The sequence below is a fragment of the Fundulus heteroclitus genome, chromosome 23 (genome assembly GCF_011125445.2).
Source record: "Fundulus heteroclitus isolate FHET01 chromosome 23, MU-UCD_Fhet_4.1, whole genome shotgun sequence".
NCBI lineage: Eukaryota > Metazoa > Chordata > Actinopteri > Cyprinodontiformes > Fundulidae > Fundulus > Fundulus heteroclitus.
Window position 1 is genome coordinate 32,355,159 of NC_046383.1, and position 18,585 is coordinate 32,373,743.

At 43.0% G+C, this 18,585-nt stretch overlaps 1 protein-coding gene across 2 annotated transcripts in view; it reads right to left on the reverse strand.

Annotated features, from left to right (window-relative positions):
* Positions 1-1,186: 1,186 nt before the first annotated feature.
* The window catches only part of pigg (phosphatidylinositol glycan anchor biosynthesis class G), a 107,697-nt gene continuing 90,298 nt past the window's right edge, over positions 1,187-18,585 (reverse strand). For both annotated transcript variants that reach the window (XM_012866844.3, XM_036127080.1), the window contains 2 exons: positions 14,501-14,664; positions 1,187-1,808 (listed from right to left, as the gene is read on the reverse strand). In XM_012866844.3, the coding sequence (XP_012722298.2) occupies positions 1,586-1,808; positions 14,501-14,664 (387 nt within the window). In that variant the 3' untranslated portion in view covers positions 1,187-1,585. The remainder of the gene's footprint in view (positions 1,809-14,500; positions 14,665-18,585) is intronic.

Below are 18,585 nucleotides of genomic sequence, written 5' to 3' on the forward strand. Positions count from 1 at the left end.
GACCCCAAAATAAAACCCAGGCAAGGAGAGCATTGGTCTGAGGAGCGGCCAGGAGACCCAGGGAGTGGAAATCCACAGCTCAGATGGGAGAATCTATCCATGGGACAGCTATCAGTGCTGCACATGACAAATCTGGCCTTTAAGGAGAAATCCACTGGTAAAACAAAACCAGAAGAAGTTCACTCCAAAAGTTGCCACATGTAGGCTCAGATGAGACCAAAACTGAAGTTTTAGTGGGGAGGCTTTTCTTCAGTAGGGACGGGAAGATGGATGGATGGATGTGCTATATTTGGCAGAAAACTACGCATCCCTCTGAACACAACATCCCTAATGTGAAAGACGGGGTTCACGCTCTTGGGTAGAGACACAACCCAGAAGTCTCGTTGACTTCTGGATTGTGGAGCAAAATTCAAAAACGCATGCCACAATTTTCCCACTGAATATTTTTGAAAATAAAAAAGTGATCATTTTAATTCAACGTAATAAATACGCACCACATTCCTCCATTGCACAACATCCCAACAAATTACATTGCAGTTTGTGGCTGTAACTTGACAAAAAGAAAGGTTTAGCAGGAGTAATCCCTGTTGTTAGAGACTGTAACTCAGACTGCTGTTTCTCACAGGTTCTCTCTGAGATATAACACAACGAGTCTGTAACACAGCTTAATAAACAGACATTACCACAAAGGTCACCTTATGCAATGAAAAAAAACAAACAAACAGAAAAATGTATTTTTTTGTGAAGTATGCTGGAGAAAGTTCTACAGAGAAATGGCTGCATTGTCTTTAAAACTCCCACTCTGCGCTCCTGTGTTCCTCCCACACAGGTATTTTCATTAACGCTGCCTGATTAGAGCCTTTTTTAGAGCTCTGCGTGGGCGTCGGCGGGCTGCGCCGTCTGACATCTCGCTCGCACTCGCCTGCACCTTTAGGCCGAGGCAACAGAGGCTCCTGAGAAATCCACCAGCGGACCCTTTGATCCGGCGCAGTAGGACAGCCAACTATTATTAATAAGAGGGTTTGATTCCAGTATTCACGTTGGCTGTGAGGAACACAGCGGGACCCCCGAATCTGAATCCTTTAACTGGAAAACTGTCGTGATTGATCTCGTTATTCTCACCTCTGATCTTTGCATCCAGTCAAAAAGCATCCAGAGCCCGAGGAACTGATGGCAACCAGTTTTCTTTTTTTTTTTTTTTATGGGCCAGACTTTAAACTAGTGTGGTTCAGGCAGGATGGGGGTTGTCAGGATGCAGGGGAGCGCAGCTAAAGCTCTCCGGTAAAAATCGAACGACAAATTCTCCAACACCTTGCAGAGCTGCTTTTGATTCTTTACGTCCAAGTCTGCATATCTCCCAGGTAAGCAGCTGTTTTTCCCTCTCTGCACGTTGCATTGCATCTTTATTCACCGGTTTCCTTTCAGAAATAGAAAAATATTTAAACACATCACCAGAGTTGCAGTGTTATTAACTGAAACAGGCAGTTACTGGGGCATCTATTCGCACGTTTTGCCAGGAGATGAGAAGCAGGAGCCGGTCGTGGCACAGCTGTCCGACCCGCCTGGTCTCCAGCCTCTCACCTCCCTAGGACTTCGTGGAGCCGGGGCTTTGCTCCATGGCGATGAAGAAGAGGCAGACCCCCGCGGTCAGCAGCAGGTGCATGGACTCGTAGAGCAGCTTGGGCGAAAAGACGCTCCAGATGAAGAGGTGATAGCGCAGGGCCGTCACCAGGACGATGTAGGCTGCCGCCGGCACCGACCTGAGCAGGGCCAGGCAGTAGCAGCCGTGGCTGAGGGCGACCGGGCTCCTGCGGAGAGGAAAGGGGAGTCATGATGAGAGAGGAGAGAACAGGGCGGCCGGCTGGAGGCTGAGGCTAACAGACGAACTTCCCGAGAAGTGGCACGGAAAAACTTTGATGGGAAGCAAAGACGCGCTAAGCTGCTTTACGTCTGAATCTAATTCATGAAAGATTGTTTGATCACTAACAATGAACACACACACACACACACATACACAGAGGAGAGTCTGATCCAATTATCTTCCCACAATAATGCAGATTGCTGGCAAACTCTGATTAGGAAGGTAATGACAATAAACCAGCAGGAGGAGAAGACCGACGCAGCCGGGAGGATTAGGAGACGAGGACGTAAAGCCCAACACACACAGACGCACAAAGTTTTCTGTACGCGTCCGCGCCTAAAACCCTTCTCCGCGCCTCCCAAATACACGTGTAAATTAGCAGAGGATGGTGGTTGATCACGGCAGGCAGCGTCCCAGCTGAGGGGGAGGAAGTCCGCGCCTCCTCGTACGACAGTCCAGTCTGGAGGAGGACAGATACGTCCGCATCCACGCTGGTGCTGACCAACAATGAATCAAGCTCTGAGCAATACCTCTAACCGGGGGGGAGATGCTTGTTAATCCAGTTTAAACAGGGGAAAGAAAACATGTTCATTCAACAGTTACTGTGCCGTCCTCATCCTGCTTGGCAGTCTGTGACTTACACGAGTTCTGGCCGCCTCGGCGATCAGCTGCGGCCGCCAACATTGACCCAGTCACATCTCCGTAAAACCTTCTGGGCTTCGTTCTGACGCAAGAGGTAAAAAAAAAAAAAAGACCTTACTATTTACTACTGAGGGAAACATGGACGCACGGTGTTAGAGCTGCTGTACAAGCCGATCTCTGGTTCTTGGGTATGTGAACGTTGTCCACATTATCTGCTTGAGGAGCTCACGGTTGTGTGTGTTCTACAAAAAGATCAAGTGCTGAAACCCGTGGCACACAAAGAGCTAAAAGAATGCTACACCAACAAGGTGGTGGAAGTGGAAGAGTTCAACATGTTGATCATGTGGAGATTTTAAGCAGATCAGGGGAAACAGCTCAACGGCGTGTGTAACATCAGACAGGAGGCCTACAGTGCTGCGTCCTGCTCTTCGTCTCGTTCTCTGATCACGGCTCCATCCTGAGGGTTCCTGCTCACCGTCCTCTGCTGAGAAAGCAGGGCCACACAAACGACAGGCACTGAACGGCAAAGTGAAGCTAACCTAATTTTTTTCTGGAACTGTTTTAAAGGGGAACTGACATATTATTAGACAAGCAGTGAATGCTAAGGAGCCTTGGTGAATCTGTCTGTTTGTGGAGACATCAGAGGACGGGTTGATGATTAGCCACACATAGGTAGGATAGATAGCTACTAAATGGAGAGATAAAGACCTCAAGCTCAGGTCCTCTGTGGGGTGGGTGCTGTGAGTGTTTCAGAGTTTCTGTTCTTTTCTTTATTTTCTCTGCACACCAACCTTCCTTGTTTATATTGTCTGTCTTTTTCTTATGCTATTTACTTCATGTCCAAATCAGTTTGCATGCAAAACCCCAATTCAAATTTAATACACTATGTCGTCCTCTACAGAGCAGGCCCTCCGATTTATTAGCTTTTGTTGCAAGGGACTTAATAATCCTAAGAAAATGCAGTAAAATTTTGCATCGTCTTCAACAGCTTGGAGCTCAGGTTATTCTTTTGCAAGAAACACATTTAAAGAATACCGATTGTAACTGAGAAGGGGCTGGGCTGGGCAAATATATCATTCATTATTCTCTGGTAAGGCTAGAGGCACAGCTATTCTTGTTCATAAGTCGGTTCCTTTTATCTCAGACCAAGTCATTTTTGACACTAATGGAAGATGTTATTGTTACAGGGAAAATTCTTGGACTTTGAGTTGCACTTGCAAATGTTTATGCGCCAAAATATTGACAAATCCATTTTTTTAATTTTTTTTTTACGCAACTACCAGATTTGTCAACATACTCCTTAATCTTAGGTGTAGATTTTAAATTGTTGGCTTGATCCAATTCTAGATCGTTCCTCCACAAACCAGCTGTTCCTTCACCACCAGAAAAAAACAATTCATTCTTTCATGGATGAATTTACTATCAGTGATTCTTGGCTTTTTCTAAATCCTTCCAAGAGAGAATACTCTTTCTTTTTACCGTGTTGAGCAGTTACACACTGTTTTAAAGTTATTTAATGTTTAATAAATAACTCTGTCTGTTAGCTATTGTCCGGTGAATGTCAGCTCTAGAGCTGATATCAGGACAATAGTTCAAAGGGATGATTCAAGCACTGGCGTTCTTTTAACAGCAAACTCTGCACACACATAGAATAAGGAGTGACGACTTCTCTTCAAGTTCAAGAATTTATTAAGAGAAATAAAATTAACATCCAAAGAGCATCACTATATAATGCTGTTTGTCTGAATCAACACTATATTTCAAACAACAATTCCTCTCCAAGAGGCTAGTGAAACTTAACTAAAACTGACCTGGACAGCCTGCAGTTCACCTACAGGGAGACTCGCTCCACGGAGGACGCTGTCTCTTTAGCGCTTCACTCAGCTCTGACTCATCTGCAGCATCCCAACTCCTATGTTAGGATGCTCTTCATGGACTTCAGCTCAGCCTTCAACACCGTGCTACCAGACATGATGGCTCTGAAGCTCCACAACCTGGGATTATCCACACCTCTCTGCTCCTGGATGAGTGACTTCCTCACCAACAGGCCCCAGGTGGTAAAGATAGGGAAATGCACATCTGCTCCACTAATCCTTAACACCGGTACGCCACAGGGCTGTGTCCTCAGCCCTGCTCTCTTCAGTTCTGCTGTCCACCCCACAAACACAATAGTTAAGTTTGGAAACAACACCACTGTGGTGGGTCTCATCTCCAACAATGATGAAACCCACTACAGAGAGGAGGTCCACAATCTCACACAGTGGTGCTCCAGGAGCAACCTGATCTTAAACACCAGTGAGACCAAAGAGGTAATAATAGACTACAGGAGGTCCAGGAGGACTGCACACGCTCCTCTCTACATACAGGGGAAGGTGGTGGAGCGTGTGGACAGCATTAGGTTCCCAGGAATTCATATCTCCTCCGAGCTCTCCTGGACTGAGAACACCTCCCACCTGGTCAAGAAGGCCCAACAACGGCTCCTCTTCCTCAGGAAACTGAAAAGGTCTGGACTTTCCTCTAAACTGCTAAAAAACATTTACATTGCTACAATAGAAAGCATTTTATGTATCAGCATTACTGTGTGGTATGGGAGCTGCACAGTGCAGGAGAGGAAGAACTTGGCATGGGTGGTGAGGACAGCGCCGGGGATTGTGGGATGCTGTCTACAGGATTTAGACTCAGTTTATGTAGCACGAGTCCAGAGAAGGGCCAGACACATTACACTGATCCCACCCACCCGAGCAATGCACTGTTTGGCCCTCTCCTATCAGGTAAATGCTTCAGAAGCATCAAATCCAGATTTAATAAACTCAGAAATAGCTTCTTTCCAAGAGCTGTGAGGGCTATCGCTCCCTGCTGAGAAGTTTGTGGTCCATCATGTTACAATCACACTACTGGTATTGCCTATTTGCACACTCTTATTCTCAGAAATACCAAATCGCACATTTCTGAAAATGAAGCATCAAGATTACTACACAAGACTGACCTCGTTACTTGAGATTCATGAAGGAGGGACTAATCTATCTAACATGGGTCAGATCACTCGCAAAAGGGACAGATACCAGAACCCTCGGACTCTGATACAAACTTGCATGCTCTAATGTGTGGAAAAAACAAAACTGTAAGTACAAGCTCTGTTGTGTGTGTGTGTCATGTCATTTGTCTGTGTTTCCCAAGCTGGTGTCTGCCACAAAGGTAATGCCACCATGGTAAAACGTAGTGACAATAAAAGATTCTTGATTCTTCTTGATGATCGACCGTACCACTCGGTGGCCAGAAGTGGTTCCCCTGACATCCATAACATCTGCTGTAGCGGCCTGTGCGTTCTTCTAAACCTGGGTTGCACGTTTTGGTCCCCCTTCTAACATTACCTCTGACACAGAGGCCCACAGTTTGTCTCAGAGCTTTGGTCCGAGACAAACTGTCTTCCATGGCAGAATGGAAGGCCTTCCCAGGCATTCAACAGTGGAAGGCCTGGAACGGCTGCTCCGCTGTGCTTCTATGACCGATGGAAACTGGGCTGACTGCCTTCCGAGGATTCTTCTTGGGTTGCGTTCCACGGCTAAGGAGGACCTCTGTGCTTGCCAGCTGACCTGGTTTTCAGTCAGGCAGATTTTTGGCGGAGGTCTCCTCACCACGTTTTAGCCCATGTGTACAATCTTTTTACCCTAAAGGGGATTTTTGTCACAGTCTTGGTCCTGTACGCCATTGTTTGCTGCATTCATTTGTCCCAAAGAGTTTGGAAGCTTCTAAATGTCTTTTTGTAAGACACGATGCACACAGGACACCGCTTGGCCTGGTGTGTGGTTTTATGGCACATTTTCTGCGGTTGTCAGCCATTCCTCTGTTGGAGTTGACTAAACTAGGAGATCCTAGCTATCTCTTGTGTCGTCTTCCTTTGATCCTCCACATTAACAGATTGGTTTGTTCAACTGAGCTGCACTGGTTTAAAGTCATGAATGCGTAGAAAGTTTTTAAATTATTGAGCCCGTCTCATGTTTGAATCTGTTTTTATCTTGACTTTTATTAGGCACTCGGTCACAAATTTGTATGGCTTTTTTTTTACTTTTAGAATTTACAGACCCTTAAGGGGCATAACTAATGTTGGTTTTGTATGTTTTACAGCAAACCCTAAGCTTAAACCAGCCCAGTCATGAACTAAAAGCACAACTGGTCAATCTTTGTTGAAGTTGATGATTAGTTGTTGAATTTTTCTAAGCTTTTATACAGTTTTTTTTTATCTGCTGACTGGCTTTATAATGGCTTTGCTTGGACAGATACTCTGGAATGATGAGTCATTGTAATAGCAGGAGGTAAAATAACCTGCAGACCAGCACAGAGTAAACAACCTCTGCATCAATTTGGGGAAGCTGAAGAAGATGCTTGTGGACACTGCACTACCTCTCCCCTCTTTATCGATGTTGCTGTGGTGGAAATTGTCTCCCGTTTTAAGTAAGTCATGGAAAAAATGATGCAGAGCGAGCATCACAAAGAAGGCCCATTAGCAACTGTATATCCTCAGGAGCATGAAGCAGACTGTCCTCAGCACTCCAATATCGATCTGGTTTTTCCCACTGGAAGCTGAAGTGTACCTCCACCTCCTCCATCACCACCAGGAACAGGAAGTGCTCTGCTGCTGACAGGAAGGCGCAGTAGAGACTGGTTAAATCTGCACAAATAAATGACACAGCGGGGGCTGGAGCAGACAGTTCTTTGTTATGAAGAACCCCAACCAATCTGAGGATGAACTGTGTGACCCCCCCTCAGGTGCAGGCTAACAGCTTTAAAAAGAGAACAAAGAGAGAAGTTAAATTTAGCTTTTTTGTAAAGGTTGTAAGAATTTAACTCTGCAGATCAATGAAGGATCCTTTCCCTGTGTCTCATTGCCACTGCTGCCATCAGGGTGTTACTTCTCTGATTAGTACTTCTCACTTTGAGAATGTTATTTGTGTCTAGCTTTTTATATTCTGTACAGTTCAGCTGAAAGACAAAGACACATTAGGGCGTGTCGACACCCTAAACTAACACTTTACTAAAGCATGTTTGATTCAATGTCAGCATTCGGCCTTCTTTGGTAGGAATTGATCAGCTTCCCACATCTTTACTGGGTAGTATTTGCCCTCTAGAAAAGACTTTGAGAACATTTCACTGTTTAGATCAGATTTAGTTCTAGACTCTGGTCGAAACTTGACTTTTCTCCTGGTGAAGCCATGATTTCCTATATTCTGAAACATACTTAGACTCGGTTACCTTGACAATGAGCTTGGTTCAGTCTGAAGAAAAGTAACCACAGATCATGATGCTACCATCACTGTGTTTATCAATAGACATGGTGCTCTTTATGGTGCAGTGCCGTTTGGATTTGTTGCCTTAAAGCTCAGGTTTGGTCTGAGACAATAACACATTCTCCCATAAAATTTTGGAGGATTTTAACGCGGGTGTTGTGTTTGGAAGAAAAGTCTTCTTGCCTGAAACCTGATTTTCCATCAAGAAATACAGATGCCTATTTAAAAGAAAATTCTGATAGATAACTTTGTGTTTCTGTTGAATTGTACAGGATATTTATAACATAAACGTTGTGATTATCTAGAAATGGTTCAACATGGCTGTTAATATTGTAAAGTCCCTGGGATCTTAACGGCTGTGTACACTTTTGAGAGACACAGTCTTCAAATGTTTTCAGGGGCCTGAGGATAGATTTCTTTTGGAATTATTAAAGTAAAATTTATAATAGGATGATGACTTTGAGCAGAAAAAGGAGAAGTGCTCCCTCTGGGTCAGGGGTCAGTCTCTGCCTCAAGCAGTTTAAGTATCTTGGTGTCTTGTTCATGAGTGATGGTAGGATGGTAGAGGAGATGGAGAGATGGATCAGGGCTTCTTCTGCTGTAATGTGGAGCTACTCTGGTCTGTGGTGGTTTAGAATGAGCTGAGGCAAAGGGCAAAGCTATTGATTCACCGGTCCATCTACGTTCTTAGACACAATTAGTGTTTCCATTCCAGTAAGCAGCACCACTGACCCACAGCATGATTAACCTCCCACCGTGTGTTGCTGCAGATAAGGGTCTTCAGCGTAAAGTCTTATATTCATGATTAATAACATTATGCCTTCAGTTTACCAAGAACTCTACTTGCTACCACGTGGGCTGTCAACTTGTCTACTGTAGTCTATTTTTAGAAGCTCAATCAAATAAGAGGGTGGCTTATACTTTCAAGGTTTTGCCCTTCTTTTTAATCTTCATTTATTTTTAATAATGCTTCTGATACCATCAGAGTGCTCTTTGTAGTTCAGCCAACAAATTAAATACATTTTTTCTTAGTTGCATCAGTGTGGAGACTGAAAGTGAAGTATAAGTCAGCCAGCGTGTCGTAATACTTAGGATTTATAGTGTTTGGTTGACAAAATGCTTTTAATCCAGGAAGATCACCTAATTATGAACTGTCTAAAACCAATCAATGAACCGGATAACATTTCAGGCTCATTTATTTACTCATTAAAAGGTAACAGACAACTGAAAACACTCTCTAAACAGATTTTAGACGGACATTTTGAATGACAATTTCTCGTCTAATGCAGTAGTTTCTTATGTAGGGTGGAAATTAGATATCAACTGATTATGATGTCCTGTTCTAATCAATACATCAGAAACCTACTGAGCTTCAATGACATCAGGCATGGCCATTTCTACGTCTACAGCATAAACTTTGATTTCAGCCATCGGTTTAGATTGGATTATTATTGATCCCTTTCATCGGGTGACTCATTTGAATTTATCTAATTTTTTGCAGAGCGGGAATGCAAAGATATGACCTTCCCGCCAAGGTTGGTGAGTAAAGTCACGGGGAAAGCCAGGTTCTGCAGAACCAAACTACAGCAATCTGGCCATCTCTAAAGCTCTTCAGCGACCACCTGAGTCCACTGAGCTGCAGCTAAAAGCTGCTGAAGTTTACTCCAGTGAGTCACTTGAAAACTCCTACTGAGTCATAAATGTTTTCATAATCTCTTTGAGTCGGTTTCAGAGTAATCCGTCAGCCTCTAAACTCACCTTCTCTACCCCCCCCCCCTCGCTGAACAAGATGCATGACAAATTTTCACTGTTAAATACAAGTAAGCTTAAAATGAGACTCGTCAACTTTACTTTGAGGCCTGTCCAAGAAATGACCAACTTAAAGAAAGACCCCTGAATAATAAATAGGATAAGTTAAACACCCCACTGTGGATTTGTCACCAGCCTTTTCACATTTCTAGCAAACATAACTGGAACAGAGTGAAACGCTTAAATATTTAGTTTTCTTGCTCCAGTTTTTGTCAGAATATTACATTTTTTTTAAAAACTGAAGTAAAGTTTCTTGTTTAAATAATGACACAGCTTGATGGCATTGAAGGAAACCAGCAGAGCCGCCATTGATCGGAGCCCATGTCCAGTACTTCCCTTTATGGTCAAGCTGATGCTGATGGTGCAGAGTAAATTCTTAATGAGCTCAGACTGTTTTTGTTTCATTTGTCACAATACCTCTGAGTGCATAATGCAACCGGGGTTGCTGCAGGGGAGCGCCGAGTTGCAAGTAATAAGGGCTAATAAGGAATGATGCTTGTTTTGCCCAGCGCTGTAATGCAGCATGTAATGTATTAAAGCTGGATTAAATGTGACATGTGCTGGAGGAAGACCCACAGTCAACTTCCTGCAGCGGGCTGCAGGGGCGGCCATGCTCGGTAGGGCTCATAAAACGAAACCGATGGTGCGCATTCTGGTGATCCGGTTGCTTGTTTGGTGTAACCAAAGAGGACAAGCTGACACCAGGAGTCACCTTCACCTCCTCCTAGAATATGCTGTTGATGCCTTTGGCCGCAGTGTTTTCATGGTTTCAGCACTAATTTTAAATCCATTCTTTTCCTCAAGTTACTTTCAGACATCCGGCCCGGTCTTCATGTCCGATTCCCGGACTTCTCCAGTCTCAGGTTCCCAGACTTCGGAGGGTCACTGTGACTATACCACAGATTGAATTGTAACAAACGGAACTGGCACAATAATTACAGAACGTGAGGAGATGAATGGAGGGCTGGAGGGTGGGGATGGACAGATAAACAAATGGATGAATAGAAGGATGGACAGCTAGAATTAATTGGATGGACAGACAGATGGACGGTTAAATAAAATGATGGATAGATGGATGAACAAACAAATGGATGGCAGGATGAATGGACGGAAAAATAAACAAATGGATAGGCAACTGGATGGATTGATGGACAGATAGATAAATGAACACATGGATGAATGGACAGGCAGATGACATTTAGACAATAGGGCAGCGGATACAGTCTTAAAACTTCTCTTGATGTGCAAAGTCCCTGAAATAAAACTCCAGACCTTTCTAGGGGGCTTAGGAGCCTGAACATGTAAACTTTTGACCCGGTACATTATACCAGGTTCTTTTAGAAAAGGCAAATTATTTACAAATTGTTTACACAAAAGATGCCTGGAATGAGAAGAGAACTGTGTGACTTGCAGTTTCCTGTCTACATGCACAAGAATATGCTAGAAATGCTGCATGCTGGGCTATGACGGGTAACACAGCGATGAACGGAGGAATAATCAGACACATTGCACTATCGCCATGGCAATCAAAACTATTTAGTTTGAATTGTTCATGGAAAGCAGAGCTCCTCAACCCAGCCAATTCTACTCTATGTCATTTAGTTAATTTCATCAGAGCCGATAAAAAATGCCATTTAAGTTCCTGTTGAATGAAGGGATGGAAATGGTTCCATCTTCTGATTGTACAGAAGTCCTTAAATTTCCCGCTTCTATAGTAAAGCTTGTCGCTTCTATTGTAGTCATATCGAGATCTTCTCTTGTGAGGTGGAGTACTTCTAGTATCATTGTGTTTTATTCATGAGAAAAGGTTGGGTGGAGGGATTGGACGTGGGATTCTCTCTCCATCTATCTACATTACAACCCTCACCTGAAGGATAAAGACTCCCATGAAAGCGGCTGAAATGAGCCTCTATGTTCTGAGTTTCACCTCCGGTCATAAATATGGATCATGCCTGAAAAACGCCGCTCCTGGACAGAAGCACCTGAATAGAGCTTCTTTAAGGGGGAGCTCAGAGTAGAACCTCAGCTCCTTCTCACTGGAAGGAGTAGAGGTCTCCTTGAGGAGGAGACGCCGGGGCAGACTCCGAACTCCGCATTCCCTCCCAGACCTCAACTCGTGCTTCAAGAGTTCAGCTATTTCAAGTTGCTTAATGGATTTTTTTCCCTTTAAACCTTTTAATGACGGAGACATGGAGAAATGTCTCTTTTTTAACTTAAAAAAAAAAAACCATAGGATTTTCTCATAACCCGTGCTCCGCCCCTGCTGGTTAATTCACCCAAAGCTCTTTGAGCAAAACCTCAGGATACTTCAGTTTTTCACATTTCTGTGGAGAGGTTCACATTTTTAGTGTTTTTTGCTTCTGAACGCATTTCTGAAATGGACAGAACATTTGAAATCGGAGCACGTGGGACCAAAATATTTGGAATCCAAAGACTAGGAAAGCGTTAAATCAGATGTGGGCACATTCACCTCGTGCCTTTACCATTAAATGGGACCTTGGTGCTGAAACACTTTATTCATCAGACCAGAAGGCTGCAGCCTTTCATTTCTGTCCCTTGCATTTTAAAGAGTAACTGACTCATTTTATACGCCAAAGCATCTTTGTCTTGATTTTCACTTCATTTTAGTTTTGGCTTCAGCACAGGAACAGCTGCTAGGACAGATACGAGCCTCATCACTCAGCACTATGCACAGGCCCCATGCTGAGGGAGAACCCTGCTTATTAGCTGCGTCCACACACACATACACTTACCTAGTTACTGGCCTCCACCCAGATCAGGTGCTAAGCTCTGCAAAGTTAATTTTTCTCTCTTTTTTTTTAATTATTATTATTATTTTTTTTTTTTTTTACATAACATACATTTCAGACAATGTTTTGTCAGCCACTTTAGTGTAAAAATTAAACATGAAAATGTAAAGTTTGAAGGCAATTCAGTGCTCTTTAACAGCAATAAATATGTTGTTCCCCGCCATCCCCTGATATGGACTTTTTAGGCTTCAACAGTGGCGGACAAAACACGATTGCAAGGCTCCACCAAGTTCACCAAAAGACGGAAAGAAGAAATGCGGCTGTAAACCTCCGTTCCCACAATTTCCAGACAGAAAAGAATGATCCAGACGGACGTAAAAATGGACTATAAGTGCACGTTTTTTGCACATTTATTGTGTCTAATCTTCATCTTTATAGGCTAGCTAATGTTGAAAGTACCGAAGAAGCTCTCAGGCTCAGGGCGACCGCCCTGTAGGTAAATAGCCGACAGAGGAAGAGAGTATAGAGACAAAACATAGACAGAAATTTGATTTTGCTCACTGTCACTTTTTAAATAATTCAAATTTGTCCATGAATAACAGAGAAAGGTTGGTAAATATAGTTGATGAATGCTCCGTGTCTAAATTAGTGGAGACCCTAAACCGCTGCCATGCAAATGATATAAAAGGAACTGCTGCGCCTTGGGTCCTTGTCTCGCCAGGCAGATTCTTGCAGATGAGCAACTTCTAGCAATATATGCATCAGAGATTTCATTTTGATGAGTAATGGCGGGCCACGAGGGGTATGGCTGTGGTTATATTCTCAGAGCCACTGAAAGAAATGTTTACCAGATTACAACCTGAAAAACTTTGTGCTAGAAATCTGATAACAGACATCCGAGGAGTCCAAATCATTTTGAGGGGGATGAGGCTAAAACAGAACTTTTTTTTGTGACAACAACAAGAGAAAGCAAGTCTGAAGAGTAAAAAACAACACCAAAAAAAGGACAGATGCTGTACGCTTAAAAAAGCTGAATATAAAAAGAAAGCAGCTACTCCAGCAGGGCAATATGGCTCAAAATGCACAAAGAACCAAGTCAAAAGGTTTTGGTGAAAGATATAGCGCAGGCCTAACCACAGTTCTTATTGTGCAATGTCAGAGCAGATCCCAAAACTGTAATACTGTGAGACGGGCACAGAATCTCTAATATATAGTTAAATTATAGTTTAAAGACTAAATGTTTATCAAAACAGTCATTAGAAGCTGTGATGCAAACCAACCATATAAACCTGTGCTTGGGGTTCATCTTTTCTTTATCATTTGAATGCTGTTATCTATAAAAGCTGCTTCAAGCTCAGAAGTAGCAGTCAGCACCTGTCACATCAAAAATATATCACTACCCACCTAGAAACTATTAGAGGCACCGACTGCCTCCTGATTAAACCTCCACCAGGAAGTGATCAGTTTTCTGCCCCTGAGGAGGCTGACAGCCTGATCTCAGGTGGACTGACGGTGGCAAATTACTCAGATCCATGTTTTGCAGCCAATATTCCACTAGAGGCTAAATCTTGTGAGAGGAGGAGAGGATCCATTCAGCCATGAGGTGGCCTAGAGCTTTCAGCAGCGCGCTTGTGTTCTGGGAAGGCTGCAAGGGCCCGCTTCAAACACCACAGACTGCCATTATGGGCCCCTGAGTAAGACCCTCAGCCCCAGATGGCACCCCGGGCGTTTTGAGGCTGCCCGCCGCTCCTTGAAGGATGGGTTGAATGCAGAAGGCAAATTTCTTACAATTGCAATGACTAATACAGATTTCTTCTTCTTTATAAACACCAAAAACCTTGGATAGGGAGAATGCCCTGAGCATCAGTGGCGGTTGGGGAAGGACTACAACTTGGTTCATTTATTTTCTAATACATATTCATTTTCAAGCAGAGTAACCGGGACATTTGGCCTTATGTATTCACCGCAGAAGAGAAAACCAACGTGAATGCAGCCGAATTACAATGAGATTTAGCTGGAGGTCCAGCTGACTGGTGAGTTTATATGTTTTCACCTCTATTCTTGGAAATCCTCAGGCTCCAGCACTTGCAGACGCCACAGAGAAAAAAATAAATAAATCTCTGGCATGTATTGACTTTGTAAGTGAGGCTTACCTTTCTCTCTCCGAGCTCAGGTAGCAGACGAGGTGACAGGCCCAAAGCAGGGGACCTGCGTAAGTGCTGAGAGCTGTTAAAACGATGGCAGGCGCTTCGATGTAGCTTTCCAAACCAACGAATCCCACGGAAATGTCGACGGTGCCGATGTTGTTGGAGTTGCCCTGCAGGGGAACGAAGTAACCTTTTAGAGCCTTGATGAGAGAGCCAAAATAATTGTACAGACGAAAACAAGACAACACACAATGATCTGTGGCAGTGAGCACTGAAGGAACGGGTCCTTTGCTTTTTAATTATTACGCCGAGATGTTGGGGACTCTCCAGCAAGTCAGTAGTTTCTGCGCCTCTGACCAGAACGCACAGCTCTCAGACTGAGGCTGGAGATTCAAAAAGGAGAAGTCCTGACAAAAACACGCCTTTGTTATATAGAGCATTTGGTATGCTAGAAATTTGGTCTAAAAATCTTTAAAGTATAGAATAAATAATTCACAATCATTCTTTTCCATTGTTTCAAAGTAGATATGCCATTTAAAGCTGCCCTCTTCTATAGCAAATAGAGCCTGTTGAACAACGTCCTCTCTGATACAGAAAACATTTAAGGGGCCATGACAACAAATGTAATTCTTCTGAGGTTGTGGGGGTATAATTTGGTCTGCTGTGCACTGATGAGGCCGTGTTAATGTCTAAACTGAATACCAAAGCACCTGCTCGGGGGCAGTCAGCTTTGCTAATTGGCTCAAAAAGGGTCCGGGCAGAAAACGGTTCGTCTTTCTATGTAACTCATATTCACCAATCAGAGTACGCTATCGAGCAAACGGCCCCCCGCTCTGTTATTGTTTTATCTTCTTATCCATCCTTTGCAGAAACGTTTTACGATTCCTGCTAATTGTGTTAATACATTCATACCTGCTTTCTATAAGTTTTGTACATTAGTTAGATGACAACTATTTATTTCTACTCAACACCTAAAGTAAAAAAGGAGCGAGAGTCGACTGCAGCTGCCATCTGATCATATATCCATACTTGAGATGGCCTTTTTGGTAAATTTTTAGGGCCAAACAATATGTGTAAAAACTATCTGGATTTATTTATGAGTGTTATTACACACAATATCCCTGACATATTTGGCAGCTACAGGACTGTGGAGCAGAATAATTATACGTAGAAAAGTTGGGTTTTGCATACATGTCTCAGCACTCCCTTTTTTGTCCTGGTGCAGCAAGGCTGGTCGGAACCAGAGAGAAAATTACACATTGCCAGAATTTCAGTTGTTTTAATTACAGGTTGTTGTCACTAGCGGCCATTTGGTTCGGTGGTAAATCAAAGACGGACTGAGTTCACCATAGACTGCTTTTAAATCACTTTGTGGGGTGCCGGTTTGTTATGTCCCCAATCTCCTGCTCTCAGGCAGCACGCCCTCTCCTTTGTGTCCTTCTCAGTGGAAAAGCCACCACATAAATCTCCTCCTTGTAAACTCACATTAGAGCTGGTTGCTTTGCTATGATGACTTCCATCTCGCTTCATCCATTGAGGTTCGAGATCAGCGAGCCACGTGTAATCTCATTACTCTCTGGGCGACATTCTGCTCGCTTTCATCGATTCACACTGGGTAACATATTTCATGATTTCAGACGTGAACATAAACGAAACGAGATTTACAGATGTTCACAAAAACCCTTTAACCTACCGCTAATTTACACCCCTGAGAACACATTTATAGTCCAGTTAAAAACAGTACAATTAAACCCTTTTCACACAAGACAAAAACACAGTTTCCCATAAACTTTTCCTTCACAGCAGCATTATATACAGCAGTTTTAATTCGATGTGCTTTACTGATTTCTACTGTTTATAATGGGTGGTGACTGCACTCTAAATCTGGTGGTGCCGCTGCTGGATGTTTGTCTCCCTCTTTTCCTGCTAACGCGCTGGCAAAATCTGTAATAAATCAGCGCTGATCAAATTGGACTTTCTTCCTGAATGCGAATGCGGCGATGATTTGCGGACTGCATCACCCAAACTAACAATTTCTCCTCCATCTGCGCGCACGTCTGTGATCACAGAGGGAGAGAACGCCAACAGCTGGTTCCATTTTAAACAAACAGTAACTATGAGTAAGCAGGTTGGAGGCTCCATATAGATGCTTTTCTTGCTTGCTTTCTTGACGAAATTCCCCGCTGAGATGTTTTTAATGTCATTTTTGCACAAAACACAAATACTTTTTCTTTTTTTTTTTTAAGATAGAACAGCAAGACGTTCTCAGACAAAAAGAATCTGAAATGAAAGATTGTGAGCCAGCAGGGCTGGACGATGTCACCAGTCGATGGGAGTCTGTCCTATTCAGAGAAAAGCAACATGATTTTTTTTTTTATTGCCGTCTTGCTGATCACCTGGTTTTCAGACGGTGACAAATCCAAAGATAAGTGGACGCCAAGCTTTACATTGGCTTTAACATTGTCATAGAACTACAAACCTGTAGGTATTGTATGGTGACGTTATGGTTTGCAACACAAATTTAAATCCTGTGCAACCAACTGCCTTCAGAAGTCACCTAATGAGTTCAACTGTGTGTAACTTAATCTCAGTATAAATCCTGCCAAGACATACGTAGTCGTCCACAAGTTCACAAGTTGAGAAGCTTGTGATAATTGATGGGAATTATCACAAGGGCCATCTTAGAAGACAGGGCCATCTTAGAAGAAACCCTGGCAGATGCTGCAATTACATATGAAATATGGAATGCATCCCATTTAATTTTTTTAATAAATAAATATGTTCAAAACCATGTTTCCGTTTACTTCCATGTCACATGAATGCACCACTTTGTTTCACTGGTAACACAAAGCGGTGCATAAATACCGCAGCGTATCTTCATCTGCAGCTCAAGTTACACAGAGCATTTCCCATGATGCTCCGGTGTCTCTGTTTGGCTGCCTTCAAACAAACACACATTGACTAAACATCGACTTTCTGCTAAAACATACAATAAAGCATGTGAAGAAAAACTCCATCTAGGATCAAATTGTAACCCGGTGCTAACCAATCATGTTTAAAACCCGCTTATGAAATTTCTATTTCAACATAAACCCACTTTCGGCCTGACAATATGTTGTGTATCAGTTCAGCTTAAATTTCCTTTACACGTCCATTAAGGTTGTGTCCTCTTCAGAACGTTTTCATCCGCAGCCCTATAATTACATGCCTGGACACAGAGACGGGAGGCTGGCTGCTGATGGTGTAATCCCGAGCCCATCAAATCCTTAATGACCCGAGGGTGATGAGGGTTATTGAGCTGTTAGCAACGTGAAGTTCTGTTGACAACAACCAACAGCTGCAAAGCAAATATCTGCCGAGAGCCGAGCTTAAATTGAAAAGGCAGGCATCATATCTGCCTCCAAAGGCACATTCAACACAGAGTAATGGAGTTCATCTCAGAACAGAAGCAGACCGGCGGTGCTCCTCAAACACGGTCTCGTGTTTCAGCGCACGTGAAAGCTTTCCAAACTTCCAATGTAGTCTCTTAGAGTATTAAATTAGATGTCTGTGAGAATCAGACAAATACACCTGGCCACCCTGTTATATATGGAGGCGAGGAGTTCTGATGCACAGCTTCCATGTCCTTTAAGCGTCAGTGTAAACTGGGCTTATTTGACAGCTGTGGCTCTAAAGCTTCTGGAAAGGAGGAGGGATGGCTGCAAAGTCGGTTTAACGATTTAGTTTGTTAGATTTCCTTCAAAAACGTTATCTACTAGCAAAATAACCGAAATATGGTTTGACTGTAGTGTGATTAGGACTGAGCTGACATGTAACCGAATTTGTCTATATGACTGGATTGACTTGATTATATATTTATGCATATAAGTTCACCTTTTTGCTCTTAAATGCATTGAGAAGACATTTATTTTAAATTAATAAACTGTACTGAACTGAATTTAACAGTAAAATTATAGTTGTGATGCAAAATTTCACTTGTACAGTAAGGCTTAACAGTTCTATTCAAAACACATATGAGGTTTACATTGTGAATTTTTCTCTCAGTCTTCTAAAGTAAAGTGTTGTCTGCCGTCTGGATGCTCAGATGCACA